The sequence below is a fragment of the Dendrobates tinctorius genome, unplaced genomic scaffold (genome assembly GCF_039654945.1).
Source record: "Dendrobates tinctorius isolate UK_male_01 unplaced genomic scaffold, ASM3965494v1 ptg000147l, whole genome shotgun sequence".
Classification (NCBI taxonomy): Eukaryota; Metazoa; Chordata; class Amphibia; order Anura; family Dendrobatidae; genus Dendrobates; species Dendrobates tinctorius.
In genome coordinates this window covers 20,493,406-20,511,936 of record NW_027361814.1, presented here as the reverse complement: position 1 = coordinate 20,511,936, position 18,531 = coordinate 20,493,406, and the positions used below count along the sequence as shown (strand labels likewise).

Below are 18,531 nucleotides of genomic sequence, written 5' to 3'. Positions count from 1 at the left end.
GATTTTCTCACACCAAGTGCTGGATTCACAGATACACTGCACAGTTCCGTGTTATGTCCCCTCAAGTTCTTGCTTTTAGATATGTGTTAAATAAAGAAAGAAGAGCAGGAATCCCTCATGTCTGTATGCGCACTACACAAGATACATCATGGCAGGTAGTCTCTACCCACTAGATGAAGCCAGCAGGGGGTGCTGGATTCACAGCTACACTGCTCAGCTCTGCTTTATGTCCCCCCCATGTTCCTACATAAAGTCAGAAGAGCAAGAATCCCTCATGTCTGTGTGTGCAGTATGTGTGATACATCATGGCAGTCAGTCTCTACCCAATAGATGAAGCCAGAAGAGGGGAAACCTAGTGAAAAATGTAGAATACAAGTCTAATAATGTCCAGAAGTAGTGTTATTACGCATATACTTACATGGTAGATTATTCTAAGGAAAACCTACAGGTATCTGCTTAACAAAATGTCTAAAGCAGGAAAACATATAGCGGCCGCGGAGGCTCAGAAACTAGTGTGTTTTTCTAGCGTGTTCATGAAAGCGTAGACATCGAGTCTTGTACCGGTACAATTGGATTAGCCCTGTTAATTGTAGGACAACCTTGCGCATCCCACACGCTGCTGACCTACATAACACACCGAACGTGCTGATAAAAGCAGATCCACTATATTGTGTCTCATGCTGCGACAGCTTTAAAGACAGGAAAAAAAAAAAATGATAATTTCTAAGGAGAAGGAAGAGGAGCGAGCGCAGCGCATCTTTGATCTATAATTGAGTGATCAACGTATAACGTATGATAAGGAACTTCTACATTTCTATTCCAGATACGAGGACTCCGCTCAGAGGCGATTTCCTATGAAGACCTTTCCTACGTGAACCCGCGTGGGTCTTCAGAGCTGCCGATAACCGGTAGAGGCGAAACTGTGAGTATTGAGACATTGCCCTAATTAATACATACTAATGAGCAATGTGCCACCTACGCACCGAGAGTGCAAGCAGAAAAATACACTAAAATACTAAAATGAATGTGTGGCATATGGTGGGACTGGACATGTAGACTGAACATGTGCAATCATATGCCAAATAGTTGCTTACACTGACTTCAGAATGGGCTGTCATCTGTGGGTATATAAGGAATAACACTGTTTATGGCCACAGGACAGCTTACAGTTACGTCCACATAATCAATATGGACTTAAAGCTCAGACTCCAAGCTCTTTAATATGTCGCTGCCTTTTCTTAAAGGGACTAAAAGTGATTGGAGAATTATCTCAAAAGTTCTTTAATGGGCTGCATCGGCTATTCCCTCGTTAATCCATCATCAGTTGAGCAGGTAAATGGTCGGGAGCTGATTCCAGGTGTGGTATTTGCATCTGGAAGCTGTTGCTGTGAATCCACAATATGCGGTCAAAGGAGATCTCAATGGAAGAGAAACAGACCGTCATTAGGCAGAAAAAAAAGGAAATCCAGAGACAGAGATAGCAGAAATGTTCCAAATGGTAAAAACAAAAGTTTGGTACATGCTGAAAAAACAAAAAGCAAAAAAAAAAAAACGCATTGATGAGCTTGGGAACGCAAAAGGCAAGGACGTTAACAGAAGACAACAGTGGTGGATGATCGCAAAATCTTTTCCCCATGATGCAGAAAAGCCCCTTCGCAGCATGCACTTAAGTGAAGAACACTCTCTAGGAAGTCGGTGTTTCAATATCCAAGTCTAGAATAAAGAGAAGATTTCACAAGATCCAATACAGAGGTTTCATCACGAGGTGTAAACTACTAAAGAGCCTTAAGATTAGAAAGACTAAATTAGACTTGTGCAAAAAAAAACATCTACAGAAGCCAGCCCGGTTCTGGAAAAGCATTCTTTGGACAGAAGAAACTAAGATCAACCTCTACCAGAATGGTGGGAAGGAAAAAGTATGGAGAAGGCTTGGAACAGCTCATGATCCAAATCACACCACATCCTCTGTAAAACATGGTGGACAGAAATCACGGTGGCTGAAATCACGAAGATACGGTCACTGCCCAAATATTTCTTGACCTAACTGTACACCCTGCATTTTTCCCCACAGTTGTCCCTCCTGTAACATGAGCCAGTTTACACTATTTTTCTCCGAGTCAATTGGTAAAAACTAGCTGCGACGGGGTTTCCAATACTCGGCACATCGAGCAAGACATGAGAGATTCTCTATGTAACGTGTTCAGAAGCAGCAGCACGAAGGACATCATGGAACAGCGCCGAGCAGTATAGGGGTGGGGCGAGAAAAACACTTAAAGGGAATCTGCCAGCAGGTTTTTGCTATGTAATCTGAAAGCAGCAGGAGATAGAGGATGAAACACAGAAAGTTTGTGCTGGTTACTAACTGTGAGGCTGGGTTCACTCGTAGCGGAACTCTCGCGGAAATTACCGCGAGAATTCCTGAATTCCATTCCACGGGAAAAATCGCATTTTAAATTCCCGTGATTTTCCCACGGAAAAACTAGCATTTTGCAAGCGTAATTAGCTTGCAGAATTGCTAGCATTTTCCAAGCGATCTGTAGCATCGCTTGGAGAACTGATTGACAGGTTGGTCACACTCGTCAAACAGTGTTTGACGAGCGTGACCAACTTTTTACTATTGAGGCTGCCTATGCGGCATCAATAGTAAAAGATAGAATGTAAATAATAATAAAACAAAAAAAATATTGTTATTCTCACCTTCCGACGTCCCGCACAGCCTTCCCGCCCCTTTCCACACTCCCGGTCCCAATAATCCTTTGCGACAATTACCGTGATGACGTCCGTTCTCGCGGGATCTCGACGTCTCGCGGTCATTAGCGATGACGTCGCGCGAATGACCGCGAGACTTCGAAATCCCGCGAGAACAGATGTCATCGCTCGCAAAGGCTTACTGGGACCGGGAGCGTGGAGAGAGGCGGGAAGGCTGCGCGGGACGTCGGAGGGTGAGAATAACAATATTTTTTATTTTAAATTCTATTTTTTACAGGGATATGGTACCCAAAGCCTGGAGGACAGTCTCCTCTCCTCCGGACCGTGGATACCATCCACAAATGTTCTGCTTACTTTCCGCATGGTGTGCACAGCCACATGCGGAAAGTAAGTAGAACAATGCATTCCTATGGGTGCGGGATCGCCGCGATTCCGCAAAATTAATTAGGAAGCTGCGTTTTTTTACCGCGAAGAAATTCCGCCACGGTAAAAACCGCAGCATTAGCACAGCATTGCGGAATCCCATAGGAATGCATGGGATGCTTATTTTTCGCGTTTTCGCGGCAAAATCGTGCGGTTAAAACCATCGCGGAAACGCGAAAAAAACGCCACGTGTGAACTCAGCCTGAAGGATTTATCACTAAGAGATTAACATTGCCGGACTAGTCTGACTCCTCCCCCTCCTGTGATAAGCACCTCAACGTCTGTGGACTTTGTACACTGAGAGCCTTGTGTAGGTGGGGTCAGCTGTGGTGTGGAGGGGGGGTGTTAGCTGTAGTGTGGGCTGGAGCAGCTGTAGTGTGGGCGGGGTTTGCTCTCAGCTCTGCTTCATTCTATGTCTAAAAACTCTGTCAGAATGGCTGCACCCAATAATCGAAGTGATACATCATTGGATTCAAAGTCTCTCTACCTACATTACACTGCTCTCCGATGAGGTAACAAAAACCAACAGACAGATTCCCTTTAATAGAAAGCTACTACACAATCCACCTATTATTTCCCTATCCGTAGACTTCAATGGGCAGCTATAATCGGATTTCATCTTGGCAGTTCTTGTTTTGTAAAACAGGGAGTTAAGTTTGTTTATCCCCCTCCCCCCCTAAGAGTGAATGAGTTTACAGTGGGGGAAGGGAGGAAAATTGGCTCATAAGTGGAGAAAAAAAAACCCCAACATTTCTCTAATATGATATAGTATAAAGTTTCAGATTTTCACTAGTAGTAATGATTTATTGTATGCAACGTCTGTATAAATGACGGTGACGATCTTTTACCGCGAATATTACAATATTAACGTGGCATCGGGGCCTGAGGCAACATAGAAGCAATGATCGTACGTAAACCACTGAAATGATCAATCGTTTCCTACCCCGACATTGCTGTGCCATAACGAATCTGGAGTCTATACTGATCCTGACAACAGATGGAGAAGTTTTACAAAAATGAGCAGTCAAACTGTAATATTTCACTCAAATTTCACCTGTTTGTTGGCACAGCCACGACACATGCAGCTGCGGCGCCAAACAGCTGATCAACCGGGAGCGATCCAGGAAGCCGGGCTCCCTCTGACCCAATCAAATCTGCTCATCTCTAATCACTGGTACCCAAGGCATAAATCAGCTGTTTCCCGGCACATGATTTTGAAGGGCTTTTAAAGAAAATCTTTCAATATGTTTCAAAATGTAAACTGCAAACTTCTATTAAATAGATCTTAGACCTGAGAGTGCTGGTGTGCTTACTTTAATATTCCATATAGCTGAATGGCTGTATAATTGTTAAAAAAAATCCCTAATATTGAAATAAACATGTTCTGAATCCAGCTGGAGCTCTTTCATGCAACTTGCAACTTAAAGTTATACTAGATGAAGAGCCCGGCGTTGCCGGGGCATAGTTACTAACTACGAGTGTAGCCACTGGACTATTACCCCTAATATCCCACATCATCCCATCAGCCAGAGCCACCGGACTACTACCCCTAATATCCCACATCATCCCATCAGCCAGAGCCACCGGACTACTACCCCTAATATCCCACATCATCCCGTCAGCCAGAGCCACCGGACTACTACCCCTAATATCCCACATCATCCCGTCAGCCAGAGCCACTGGACTACTACCCCTAATATCCCACATCATCCCATCAGCCAGAGCCACTGGACTACTACCACTAATAACCCACATCATCCCGTCAGCCTGGGGTCAGAACCAGAGCGCTGAGTGGAACAGTCCTGACTTCCATACCGGGGATCCCTTTAAGGGGAAAGATGTGCCTATGGGATGGAGGATGTATGATGGGGATATGGGCACGGGAGGGGGATTCATTTGTCCTGTGCTCTCTGCTGCTTTCTGGTGGGAAGACAATGGCTGGAAGCTTATGTTCCCAGGAATGCTAGATTTCTCCCACCTGGTCAGTATCTGCTGAGGTGTTGTGGAGTGGGAAAACTGTTGCTCATAGCAACCAATCACAGCTCAGCTTCTGTTACACAGCTCTGGTGAAATGAAAGATGTTTAGTGATTGGTTGCAAGGAAAAACGTTGCTCATAGCAACCAATCACAGCTCAGCTTCTTTTACACAGCTCTGGTGAACTGAAAGATGCTTCGTGATTGGTTGGTGATACACACACATTCAAATATATATATATATATATATATATATATATATATATATATATATATATATATATATATACACACACTAGCTGAAGAGCCCGGCATTGCCTGGGCAGAGTAGCCAACTGTGGTTAGTTATAACAAATTATAATGATTATATTGCACATAAAAACATTTCACATCATATATTCAACACTACAGATTTGCAATTAAATAAATGATTACCCAAGTATTGATAGTATTTTATTTTCTACTCATTCAAGAGCCTTTTGATAAACAACATTTTTGGTTTTTCCTTTCGGTGCAAAGATGAACAGATTTTTGGCAGTTCCAACTCTTGAACAGATCACGTAAAGTTGATCATGAGAAAAGCATGGAGATTGCAAATCGATGCCAACTACTTAAATCGATCCCTACTACTTTCAAGGACTGTCCCTGAGCATAGTTAATGGACATTGCAAATAGCAGTTCAACTGGAAACTGGAGGCGTTTAAAATCACAAAACAAATCAGATGGAATAAGTGTTATTCTTGGAATGAAAATGTCCTCTCCTTTGGCACATCCTGTTTCTGAGATGTGTACCTAATCTTCTCCTGTGTGATACTGTCTCGGCCTTCCCTACGGCTGCGCGGCGCCATTGCACGTTGTCTATGTGCTTTATACACAGGTAATTACGGCAGCAATTTCCGCTTTCATCACTTGTGTGGACTGCTACTATAGGCTATTTATTTTGGCACCAAGCATTGTTTCTATTTGTCTGAGGGAGGTATTTATGTATATATGGTATTGATTGGCGGTTTATCACTATAGTGACCGCTATGCCATATGATGATTGGGTGATCGTTCTGTGGACATTGTTTACAAATATTTATGTATCTTTGGTTGCGTGATCTTTTGTATTTATATAATTTCACATTGTATTAAATATAACGCACTGATTGTTTTGTATATTTGATGTTTTATATGATGTGTTATGTATACATTTTTGACTAAGGGGCGTTTCCAGAATGGTGATTGGTTTGTCCACATCATTTAAGGCCACTCCCATTGCTATTTGGTGTACTTGACAAAGACCATGTTATGGTTGAACCGTTGTATTGATGGCAGAATAAAGGCTCAAGTTTTTTCTTCACCCGGAATGGATGCTGCTCCTATTTTACATTTACTGAGCTCCCCCTGCAGTCTGTGTCAGAGGGTGGTCTGTGTTGGCACGGTAATAAATTGTGTTATTTCCAGCTTTACAGAAGGATGATAACACCATAGAAATGATAAGAATAATAGGCCTCAGTTACCACAACTGTCCATAAAGAAAACTGTTGCTGATAGCAACCAATCACAGCTCATTTTTCATCTTTTAAACAGCTCTGGGACAGCGTGGCGAGTCTTGAGTGGCGACTTTTGTGTTTCGACTTTTATGTGGCGAGGTTGGTGTATGTGTGGTGAAATGTGTGCTCAGGGTGGTATATGTGTTGAAGCACGTGTAGTGTGTGGCGCATATTGTGTGTGTGTTCATATCCCCGTGTGTGGTGAGTATCCCATGTCTGGGCACCACCTTAGCAACTGTACGGTATATACTCTTTGGCGCCATCGCTCTCGTTCTTTAAGTCCCCCTTGTTCACATCTGGCAGCTGTCAATTTGCCTCCAACACTTCTCCTTTCACTTTTTCCGCATTATGTAGGTAGGGGCAAAATTGTTTGGTGAATTGGAACGCGCGGGGTTAAAATTTCGCCTCATAACATAGCCTATGACGCTCTCGGGGTCCAGAAGTGTGACTGTGCAAAATTTTGTGGCTGTAGCTGCGACGGTGCGGATGCCAATCCCGGACATACACACATTCAGCTTTATATATTAGATAGATAAGCATAACATGGATTATCAAAGTAAGTACACCTGCTTCATAACGCCTAAGGAATCTATTTATTGTTGCATGAAGTCTGTATTGTTGCATTGTGAAATCTGGTGACAGATTGACCCATTGTGCTGGACTAATGTACTGTGGCTTGTATCATGCAGACTAAGGCCGCGTTCACACGTTCACTATTTTACATCAGTATCTGTAAGCCAAAACCAGGAGTGGGTGATAAATCCAGAAGTGGTGACGTGTCTCTATTATACTTTTCCTCTGATTGTTCCACTCCTGGTTTTGGCTTACAAATACTGATGTAAAATACTGATGTAAAATACTGACCGTGTGACCGTGACTTAATGGTAAAAAAATTTGCCTTCAATCTGTCGCACCCAAACCGATGGGCGTTACTTGCACTTTGCTATGGATTTCACGTTATGATTTTTTTTTTTTTTCCAGATGAACGGAGAAGTCGCTGAACTTTCGGCAACAACATCCGCAGCAATGTGTGAACACGTCCTAACGCAGCAGATCTTCTGCCCAAAAAGCCAAACAGCAGGTTTCCCAGGATCACCAACGTCGGTGCCCAATATGTTAGAAGTAAAATCCGGCACAAGGAGGCTACGATTCTTATAAAAGGCAGAGCTGCCGAGCCAATCTATACCACGGAACACGTGACGGTAAGATACGGCAGAGCCGAAAATGGAGCGGAAACATACACTCACTGGCCACTTTATTAGGTACACCTGTCCAACTGTGTGTTAAGACTTAATTTCTAATCAGCCAATCACATGGCGGCAACTCAGTGCATTTAGGCATGTAGACATGGTCAAGACAATCTCCTGCAGTTCAAACCGAGCATCAGTATGGGGAAGAAAGGTGATTTGAGTGCCTTTGAACGTGGCATGATTGTTGGTGCCAGAAGGGCTGGTCTGAGAATTTCAGAAACTGCTGATCTACTGGGATTTTCACGCACAACCATCTCTAGGGTTTACAGAGAATGGTCCGAAAAAGAAAAAAAATCCAGTGAGCGGCAGTTCTGTGGCCGGAAATGCCTTGTTGATGCCAGAGGTCAGAGGAGAATGGGCATACTGGTTCGAGCTGATAGAAAGGCAACAGTGACTCAAATTGCCACCCGTTACAACCAAGGTAGGCAGAAGAGCATCTCTGAACGCACAGTGCGTCGAACTTTGAGGCAGATGGGCTACAGCAGCAGAAGACCACACTGGGTACCACTCCTCTCAGCTAAGAACAGGAAACTGAGGCTACAATTTGCACAAGCTCATCGAAATTGGACAGTAGAAGATTGGAAAAACGTTGCCTGGTCTGATGAGTCTCGATTTCTGCTGCGACATTCAGATGGTAGGGTCAGAATTTGGCGTAAACAACATGAAAGCATGGATCCATCCTGCCTTGTATCAACGGTTCAGGCTGGTGGTGGTGGTGTCATGGTGTGGGGAATTTTTTCTGGGCACTCTTTGGGCCCCTTGGTACCAATTGAGCATCGTTGCAACGCCACAGCCTACCTGAGTATTGTTGCTGACCATGTCCATCCCTTTATGACCACAATGTACCCAACATCTGATGGCTACTTTCAGCAGGATAATGCGCCATGTCATAAAGCTCGAATCATCTCAGATTGGTTTCTTGAACATGACAATGAGTTCACTGTACTCAAATGGCCTCCTCAGTCACCAGATCTCAATCCAATAGAGCATCTTTGGGATGTGGTGGAACGGGAGATTCGCATCAGGGATGTGCAGCCGACAAATCTGCGCCAACTGTGTGATGCCATCATGTCAATATGGTCCAAAATCTCTGAGGAATGCTTCCAGCACCTTGTTGAATCTCTGCCACGAAGAATTGAGGCAGTTCTGAAGGCAAAAGGGGGTCCAACCCCTTACTAGCATGGTGTACCTAATAAAGTGGCCAGTGAGTGTAGAAGAGACGATTCAAGACAATGTCCACAATGATGTGACGAGTCCAGAAAGGAAACGTCTACTCTACGTGATCTCATAGCTTCCAAGTTCTCGCGTAGGACACAACACTCTGCTTCTGGGACACTTTGCTTTTTACGTTTTTGTCAATCAGTAGAAAGGTTTGCTATGTCCACCGATATCTGTGTCATCAATCTACTGAACAGCCGTCTCAGCCCAGCCACCATTGTGATTAGCTTCTCTGGATGGTTTTCAGAGATGTCCACAAACAACATAAGTTAAAGAGAAAGGGTCGTCAGAAAATGTATCAAATTTTGACTTTTTTTTTTCATACCACGATCTGCAATCTTGCAATTTTCACACTCATACTTCAGGAAGAGCTTTCAGCAGGCTCCTTATCATCAGAGGCAAGACTACAATGGCATGATAACACAAGACCCACCGATCCTAAGAGGAGATGTCACAGCTGACCCCGCTCTGCTCTCTTCACAATGACTTCCGCACACGCTCATTAGAGGCTTCAATACAAAAGATGGGGGCCAGTCTGCTCCTTGCTGCTAAGGTACATGTGAATTTCCTGAAACCAGAGTCTAGAAAAGCCCCGCTACAGTGTGGGGGGGGAAAAAAAAAAAAAAAAAAAAAAAATCGATGATACAAGAAAAAAAAAAAAATTAAAATAAATACATTTAACACAGAAACGCAATAAAAAAATAAAGCGTTTTTCAGATGACACCTTCCCTTGAAGAACTGCTGATCACCAAAGGACGACGCAAGACAGTGTTTGAAGGAAAACGACTGTGGGGGCACACAAGACCCTCCTGATACTTACACACAAGTCGCCTTAAACTCAAATGAACGGGTTCCCATGGTCTCCTCGCTGATGAGCAGAGGGGTCCACACTGGGAGCTCACAGCTTCCCAGCAAAACAAGGGGACTCACGGCCGCCCGGCGAAGGAGGGGTGCTCACGGCCGCCCGGCGAAGGAGGGAGGCTCACGGCCGCCCGGCAAAAGAAGGGGGCTCACGGCCTCCCGGCGAAAGAAGGGGGCTCACGGCCGCCCGGCGAAAGAAGGGGGCTCACGGCAGCCCGGCGAAAGAAGGGGGCTCACGGCAGCCCGGCGAAAGAAGGGAGGCTCACGGCCGCCCGGCGAAGGAGGGAGGCTCACGGCCGCCCGGCGAAGGAGGGAGGCTCACGGTCGCCCGGCGAAGGAGGGAGGCTCACGGTCGCCCGGCGAAGGAGGGAGGCTCACGGTCGCCCGGCGAAGGAGGGAGGCTCACGGTCGCCCGGCGAAGGAGGGAGGCTCACGGTCGCCCGGCGAAGGAGGGAGGCTCACGGTCGCCCGGCGAAGGAGGGAGGCTCACGGTCGCCCGGCGAAGGAGGGAGGCTCTCGGTCGCCCGGCGAAGGAGGGAGGCTCACGGTCGCCCGGCGAAGGAGGGAGGCTCACGGTCGCCCGGCGAAGGAGGGAGGCTCACGGTCGCCCGGCGAAGGAGGGAGGCTCACGGTCGCCCGGCGAAGGAGGGAGGCTCACGGTCGCCCGGCGAAGGAGGGAGGCTCACGGTCGCCCGGCGAAGGAGGGAGGCTCACGGTCGCCCGGCGAAGGAGGGAGGCTCACGGTCGCCCGGCGAAGGAGGGAGGCTCACGGTCGCCCGGCGAAGGAGGGAGGCTCACGGTCGCCCGGCGAAGGAGGGAGGCTCACGGTCGCCCGGCGAAGGAGGGAGGCTCACGGTCGCCCGGCGAAGGAGGGAGGCTCACGGTCGCCCGGCGAAGGAGGGAGGCTCACGGTCGCCCGGCGAAGGAGGGAGGCTCACGGTCGCCCGGCGAAGGAGGGAGGCTCACGGTCGCCCGGCGAAGGAGGGAGGCTCACGGTCGTCGTCCAGTGGGGTTGCCAGTTGTTGGAGGTCTGGGCATTTCAGGAGTAGTATAGACCCTAAAATGTGACTGAATACTGTAAATGTAAAGTCATCACAAATCACTTTCAAACTGTCCCAAAAGATTTAAAAATGGACTTTAAAATGGATTTTAGGGAACCAAAACTACAGTGGCATGTAAAAGTATGTGCACCTTTGGTCAAAATTACTGTTGTTGTGAACAGTTAAGCAAGATGAAGATGAAACGATCTCTAAAAGGCCTAACGTTAAAGATGACCCATTTCCTTTGCATTTTAGCCAAAAAATATATATCTTTTACATTTTAAAAATTACCAAAAGGAAAATGGGTTAATGCAAAAGTTTGAGCACCCTGCTTGGTTAGAACATAGACGCACCTCCTTTTGAAAGTATCACAGCTTGTAAACGCTTTTTCTAGCCAGACAAGAGTCTTTAAATTCTTGTTTGAGAGATTTTCATCAATTCTTCCATGGAAAATTCCTCCAGTCCTGTGAGATTCCTGAGCTGTCTTGCATCCTCTGCCATTTTGAGGTCTACCCACAGATTTTCAATGAGGCTCAGATCAGGGGACTGTGAGGGCCACTATAAAACCTCAGATTCCGCATTTTGATGTAGTTTACTGTGGATTTTGGCGTGTGTTTAGGATCATTATCCATTTGTAGAAGCCATCCTCTTTTCAACTTCAGCTTTTCTACAGATGGTGTTATGTTTGCATCAAAAATTTTCTGAAATTTCATTGAATCCATTCTTCCCTCAACTCATGAAATGTTCCCCATGCCATTGTGTGCAACACAACCCCAGAGCATGATTGATCCACCTCCATGCTTAATGGTTGGCGAGATGTTCTTTTCCTGAAAGTGTGCCCTTTTTTTCTCCACACATACCTTTGATCATTGTGGCCAAAGAGTTCTATTTTAGCCTCATTGTTTTGCATACTACTGATACTGAATTCCATGGTGAAGACACAAGAGAGGTTTTCTTCTAATGACTCTTTCATGAAGACCATATTTGTGCAGGTGTCTCTGAACAGTAGAACAATGTACCACAACTCCAGAGTCTGCTAAATCTTTATGAAGTTCTTTTGGAGTCAAGCTGGTATTCTGATTTGCCACTGTAGCAACCCTACGAGCAGCTCTCACTGAAATTCTACTTGGTCTTGCAGACCTTATCTTGACCTCCACTGTTCCTGTTAACGCCATTTCTTAATTATATTTGCAACTGAGGAAAGGGCAACTTGAAAACGCTTTGCTATCTTCTTATAGCCTTCGCCTGCTTTGTGGGCCACCAACATTTTCATTTTCAGAGTGATAGGCCGCTGATTAGAAGAGCCCATGGCTGCTGATATTTGGCACAAGGTTAGAGGAAGCTGGGTTTTTAATAACGCTGGGAAATTTGCATCCCTTGGCCTTTCCTAACGATGATAGTAAACGAGCCATAACCCTAACAGGCTAATTAAGGTCTAAAAACCTTTGTCAAAGTTATCTGATCATACAAATCTCCAAGGGTGCCCAAACTTTTGCATCGGTCCATGTTCCTTTTTGAAATTTAAAAAAAAAAAAAAAAAAAGAAAAATACTTATTTTTTTTGCCTAAAACACAAAAGGAAATGTGTCATCTTTAGCCCTTTTAGAGATCATTTCATCTTCAACTTTCTTAACTTTTCACAATAACAGTAGTTTTGACCAATATTGGAGATAAATTTTGATTTTGATGCAGTCCAATAATAGATTGGAAGCACAAGGGTAAGCACCGCTTGTCACTTTAGAATGGGCCAAATAGTCGGCATCTGCGGTGCTTGTACCTGCTAGCCACACGGCAGTGTTATGTGCATTACCAAGGTGTCGGCTTCCATTCTTTACAGGTCAATCAGCAGTCGTACAGCGCACTCGATTTCCTTACATGACTAAGTAAATGGAGCAGAGAATTTCTTTTCACAGAAGGTGCAAACCAAACACAATGAGACATTTCTGACGAGTCTTTCATAAAGAAATTAAACAGTCATTGAGTTAAGTAGACAACAATCCACCCTTACATGGGCGGTTTTAGACTTGGGTGCTTTCACTGCTTGATCCAGTTTTTGAACCAAATGTCAGGAGAGGGGCATAAAAAGCTTCAAAACCATAAGAGAAACCTTCACACTCCTGTCTGCAAGTTGTTGTTCCCCCCCCCCCCCCCCTCACATTTTTCACGCTGCACCAAGTTCTCCGGAATGCTTTACCTCGAAAAACCAGATTAATTCGCAAAATGCCATTTGCTTTAAAACAACATCTGTATAGCCAGGCCTGGACTGCCTCTACAAAGTGAACAGAGCTGAGCTCACACATCCAGTTCCAGAGGAAGCTGTAAAAAAATGGATTAACTGAGTTTCAGATAGAACGTACAATAAAAAGGGCAATCTGTAATTTCCGGGTGCGGAATCTCCAGTGTATTCTTATAAGATGCAACTTCACCCTGTCTTCCTGCCTCCTGCTTGTAGGATCTGACAGGTCAAAAACTATCACAAGCAGAAGGCAGCATGAAAGGCTGAAGCCACATCACATAAGATACACCAAGTGCATTGAGACGCTGCATTGTGACATAGGGGTGTTTTATAACTTTAATACACCAGTTCTATGCCAAAAAGTATAACTGCTACAATTGGGAAGTGCAATGTGACGAGACCCAGTCTTTCTGCATAGCCATCAAATTATCAACTTTATTCCCACCAGAAAATCATTGCAAGTCATTTAATCCCCCCTCCCCATATTGATGTAGGGTAAATATTACTCTGAAATCCGGTGTCCGCAGGAGATTGCCACATTTCTCCTGTATGCAATGAAAGGCACGGAGAGGTACAGTAGGGCCTTATAGCCGAAATGGTTGCATGACGTCCCCAGAGCTTTCAAGGACACGAACGTGTATACAAGAAGGGGGTCCTTACGACATGTATTTAACGGTTACATATCTCGATAATGTTTTTGACAGTATTAAAAAGTATATATATTGGGATACTACAGAATACAATGAGAGTGAACGGCAGCTGTCCCAGGATACATTAGTCTTAGAACAGCTGACAGAATAACAAAAGTGAGAAAAATAGTAAGAAATTTTCAGTTAACCATTAAAAGGTGTCAACCACTGAGGACTCGCAATTCTGAATATTTTTCTATCTACTAGCTAACACAGTACAAAGATATACCGCATATCTTTCCTGTATCAAAAATAGGTAAAAAAGTTAAGTAAAAGTATCCGTACTGTAACACAAAACTATTCGATTAGGACTTAAAGGGGATTTCCACTCGAGTACATGTTGTCATATAACTAGGTAGTCAGTCCCATACAGACTCTTTTGCCAAGTGGACAGGCGGCTCCTGCGGACCAGGAGTGGTGGGCAATCGTGCCGTGCTTCTAATCACTTTCCTATAGAGACGGTCAGCACTGCTCTGAGGCCACCCGGGTCATGGGAGCATGAATTAGATCCTAATCCCCCCCCAGCTCTGTTCAGCCTCACTGCCCTCCTGCTGCTTGTCTGAACTGTCTCAAGCAGGAGCACTCACCCTGCAATCAGGGAAAGGCCAGAAAGACTAGTCCCAAACCCTTTAGACCACATTCTTTTACATCAGTATCTGTAAGCCAAAGCCAGGAGTGGGTGATAAATCCAGAAGTGGTGACGTGTCTCTATTATACTTTTCCACAGATTGTTCCACTCCTGGTTTTGGCTTACAAATACTGATGTAAAATACTGACCAAATACTGAACGTGTGAACGCAGCCTTAAGGCCCCGTCACACTAAGCGACTCACCAGCAATCCCGACACCGATATCAAGGTGTCAGGATCGCTGTTAAGTCGCTATGTGATCGCTGGTGAGCTGTCACACAGACAGCTTCACCAGCGATCAGCACAGCGATGCCGAGCACCCGGCATCGCTGGCTATCGCTGTAGAAAATAGAATCAAAATAAAAAATATAGTTATTCTCACCTTTCCGATGTCCCGTTCAGCCATCCTGCCTCTCTCCACTCTCCGGTCCCAGTGATCCTTTGCACGAATGACCGCGAGATGTCACGGTCTCGCGGGATAACAAAGTCTCGCGGTCATTCGTGCAAAGGATCACTGGGACCGGAGCGTGGAGAGAGGCAGGATGGCTGAACGGGACATCGGAAGGTGAGAATAACTATATTTTTTATTTTTTTTTATTATTTTTTTTTTACAGCTGATCGCTGGTCTTCCGCCTGTCACACACAGCGATGCGTGCTGGCCAGCGGGAGACCAGCGACCAAAGAAATGTCCAGAGGTTTCTTGCAGCGATCAGCGATACCCGGCAGGGGGGCCGCTCGCTGATCGCTGTCACACACAGCGATCTCGCTGGTGAGATCGCTGTTATGTCACAAAAGTTGTGGCTCAGCAGCGATCTCGCTACCGAGATTGCTTTGAGACGGGGCCTTTAGTCATCCTTGGTGTAGCTTGTAGCATATTCACAATCATGGGATGAAGATACGACACATGTGAACTAGACGAACCGCTGCACGCTGCTTCCATCTGTGCCTCCATTGTCTGACGGGAGTCCCAGCGCTCACACCCAGACCAATCAGACGGCGACGATTTAGGCCATCACTTATTATAGAGGGAGACCCCCAGATGTTGTTCCACAATGTGAAGACGACTCCATTAGGGAACGGAGAGGATTTTTAAGAAGGAGTAAAATTACAAAAGTTACTCAATTTTACAAAAACTTTGCAATTATATCCAAATTTCCATTATTGAAGAGTAGACATCCTCCCTTATAAGGTTTCCCAAGAAAAAATTAACTGATGGCAGAAAAGTCTATAACTAAAGTATATCCTCACTGCTCTTAGGGACTTGCCTCAGGCGTGTGGTGAGGGATATGCAGGCAACACCGCTGATGTCAGTGATCGGCTGCAGCGGTCATGTCTGCGATACCAGTTGGGATCCCCCTAAGCAGAGTGGCAATTTCCAGGTCAGTGATTAATATTTCTTATTATTTTACTTTTATATTCCTGCCATCAGCTTCATGTTTAAGGCCACATTCACACCTTCAGTATTCGGTCAGGATTTTACATCAGTATTTGTAAGCCAAAACCAGGAGTGGAACAATCAGAGGAAAAGTATAATAGAAACACGTCACCACTTCTGGATTTATCACCCACTCCTGGTTTTGGCTTACAAATACTGATGTAAAATCCTGACCAAACACTGATGGTGTGAACGTGGCCTTAGAGATCGGTTTCAGGTACAGACCATGACGTCCGACCACAGGTCTCCTGACAGACTTATAAGGGGTCATTTATGGTTGGAAAAAGATCAAAAACCAATGCAGCTGACACAGCCTAAGAGAGGAGCCCACCAGGGTGGTATCAATATTCGATGTCATAACCAGGTGCCCCCAACAGAGGCGAATTATCTCCAAACCACAGCCAGGCTCAGGTGACCAAGGGGACGCTGTGCAGAAGAGGGACACAGGGTGGACATGGTGGGATTGTCTGCAGCCCAAGAACCACATCTTATGTCTACAGAGAGGTCCTCATCAGCCTCATGCCAGAACCCTCCCCTGGCACACTGCACCGCTCCTCAGGTCTGATGGGGGCATTGTGGGGAGGGATACACGACCAATGCCATCTAATACGACAGGCACTACCACTCCACCATTGCCTGACAGCCCATTCATGTAAATTATTGTTGTTTCTAGCCCCCTGGGGTACTACAAATCCCAGCAAACCATCATTGCCTGAACCTATAACTATCTTTCTGCGGGTACTACAAGTCCCAGCATGCCACCACTGCCTGATCATGTAACCTACAGCTCCTCCAGTCTTGGGGTACTACAAGTCCCAGCATGCCACCACTGCCTGATCATGTAACCTACAGCTCCTCCAGTCTTGGGGTACTACAAGTCCCAGCATGCCACCACTGCCTGATCATGTAACCTACAGCTCCTCCAGTCTTGGGGTACTACAAGTCCCAGCATGCCACCACTGACTGATCATGTAACCTACAGCTCCTCCAGTCTTGGGGTACTACAAGTCCCAGCATGCCACCACTGCCTGATCATGTAACCTACAGCTCCTCCAGTCTTGGGGTACTACAAGTCCCAGCATGCCACCATTCCCGGACAGCCAGGGCCTGCTGCATGTGCCCCACACTAGCCCTATGGCTGATCAGAAGAGTGGTACTACAAATCCCAGCATTCCAACATGGCAGCCTTGTCCTGCTGGGTGCAGTAGTCCCAGCCTGAGGAGCCACAGGTGGCCGGCCTGACACATCCCTCACCTCATCCTCCAGCAGGGTCGGGAGAGGCTGGAATTCATAAAACTCTTTGCCTCCTCCATCTTCTTCTTCTTCAGCCGCCTCGTCCTCGTCGTCCTCCCGGTAATATTCCGGCACGTCTACCTCCTCGGCCTCCTCCATGCCGGCCCCAGCAGCGCTGCCAGCTCCGCGATTATTGCACGGCCAGATCGTGCTGCCGCGGCTTTGCAAAAAAAAAAAAAAAATTGTTGAAAGCTGTCCTATCGCGCATGCGCCGCACCCGATCGCTTCCGCATTTCGACTAATCTCAGCGTCTCTCCCGTCACCTGGTAACGTGACGTCATGGCGGCCCCGCCTCCTGTACGATCAGATTAGGTCTTCGGCGCCCTCTGGAGGCAGTAGAGTGGATTGCACCCTTTGGCGGTTGCTGTTTTGTGCGGATGCTTCCTGACATTCCATCACATGGAGTGCTGTTCTGTGGTTGCTGGGTAACGGCTCCACATGGAGCAATGTTCTGTGGTTGCTGGGTAACGGCTCCACATGGAGCGATGTTCTGTGGTTGCTCCACATGGAGCGATGTTCTGTGGTTGCTCCACATGGAGTACTGTTCAGTGGTTGCTCCACATGGAGTACTGTTCAGTGGTTGCTGCCACTTTGAGGGGTCTATATGAGAGAAAATAACCAAAACTGACACCATTCTAAAAACTGCACCCCTCAAGGTGCTCAAAACCACATTCAAGAAGTTTATTAACCCTTTAGGTGCATCACAGGAATTTTTTGAATGTTTAAAAAAAAATGAACATTTAACTTTTTTTCACAAAAAAATTACTTTTTTACCAAGGGTAACAGGAGAAATTGGACACAAAAGTTATTGTGCAATTTGTCCTGAGTACGCTGATACCTGACATGCGGGGGGGAACCACTGTTTCGGCGCATGGCAGACCTCAGAAGGGAAGGAGCGCCGTTTGACTTTTTCAATGCAAAATTGGCTGTAATTCAGATCGGACGCCATGTCACGTTTGGAGAGCCCCTGATGTATCTAAACAGTGGAAACCCCCCACAAGTGACCCCATTTTGGAAACTAGACCCCCAAGTAACTTATATAGATATGTGATGAGAACTTTGAACCCACAAGGGCTTCACAGAAGTTTAGAACGTACAGCCGTACAATTAAAAAATCATTTTTTTCCACAAAAATGATCTTTTCACCCCCAATTTTTATTTTCCCAAGGGTGACAGGAACCCAAAAGTTATTGTGCAATTTGTCCTGAGTACGCTGATACCCCACATGTGGGGGTAAACCA

The 18,531-nt window shown here is 45.9% G+C and overlaps 1 protein-coding gene across 3 annotated transcripts in view; it reads right to left on the bottom strand.

The window, feature by feature from the left end:
* The window catches only part of KNDC1 (kinase non-catalytic C-lobe domain containing 1), a 138,584-nt gene extending 121,071 nt beyond the window's left edge, over positions 1 to 17,513 (bottom strand). For 2 of the 3 annotated variants that reach the window (XR_012220437.1, XM_073546518.1), the window contains exon 1: positions 17,252 to 17,512. Coding sequence is in view for 2 of the 3 variants with exons in the window: in XM_073546518.1 (XP_073402619.1) it covers positions 17,252 to 17,389 (138 nt within the window). In the remaining variant the exon portion in view is untranslated. Of the gene's footprint in view, positions 1 to 17,251 lie in introns of all 3 variants that reach the window. The other variant, XM_073546519.1, reaches the window with a different exon arrangement.
* Between the last annotated feature and the right edge of the window lie 1,018 nt (positions 17,514 to 18,531).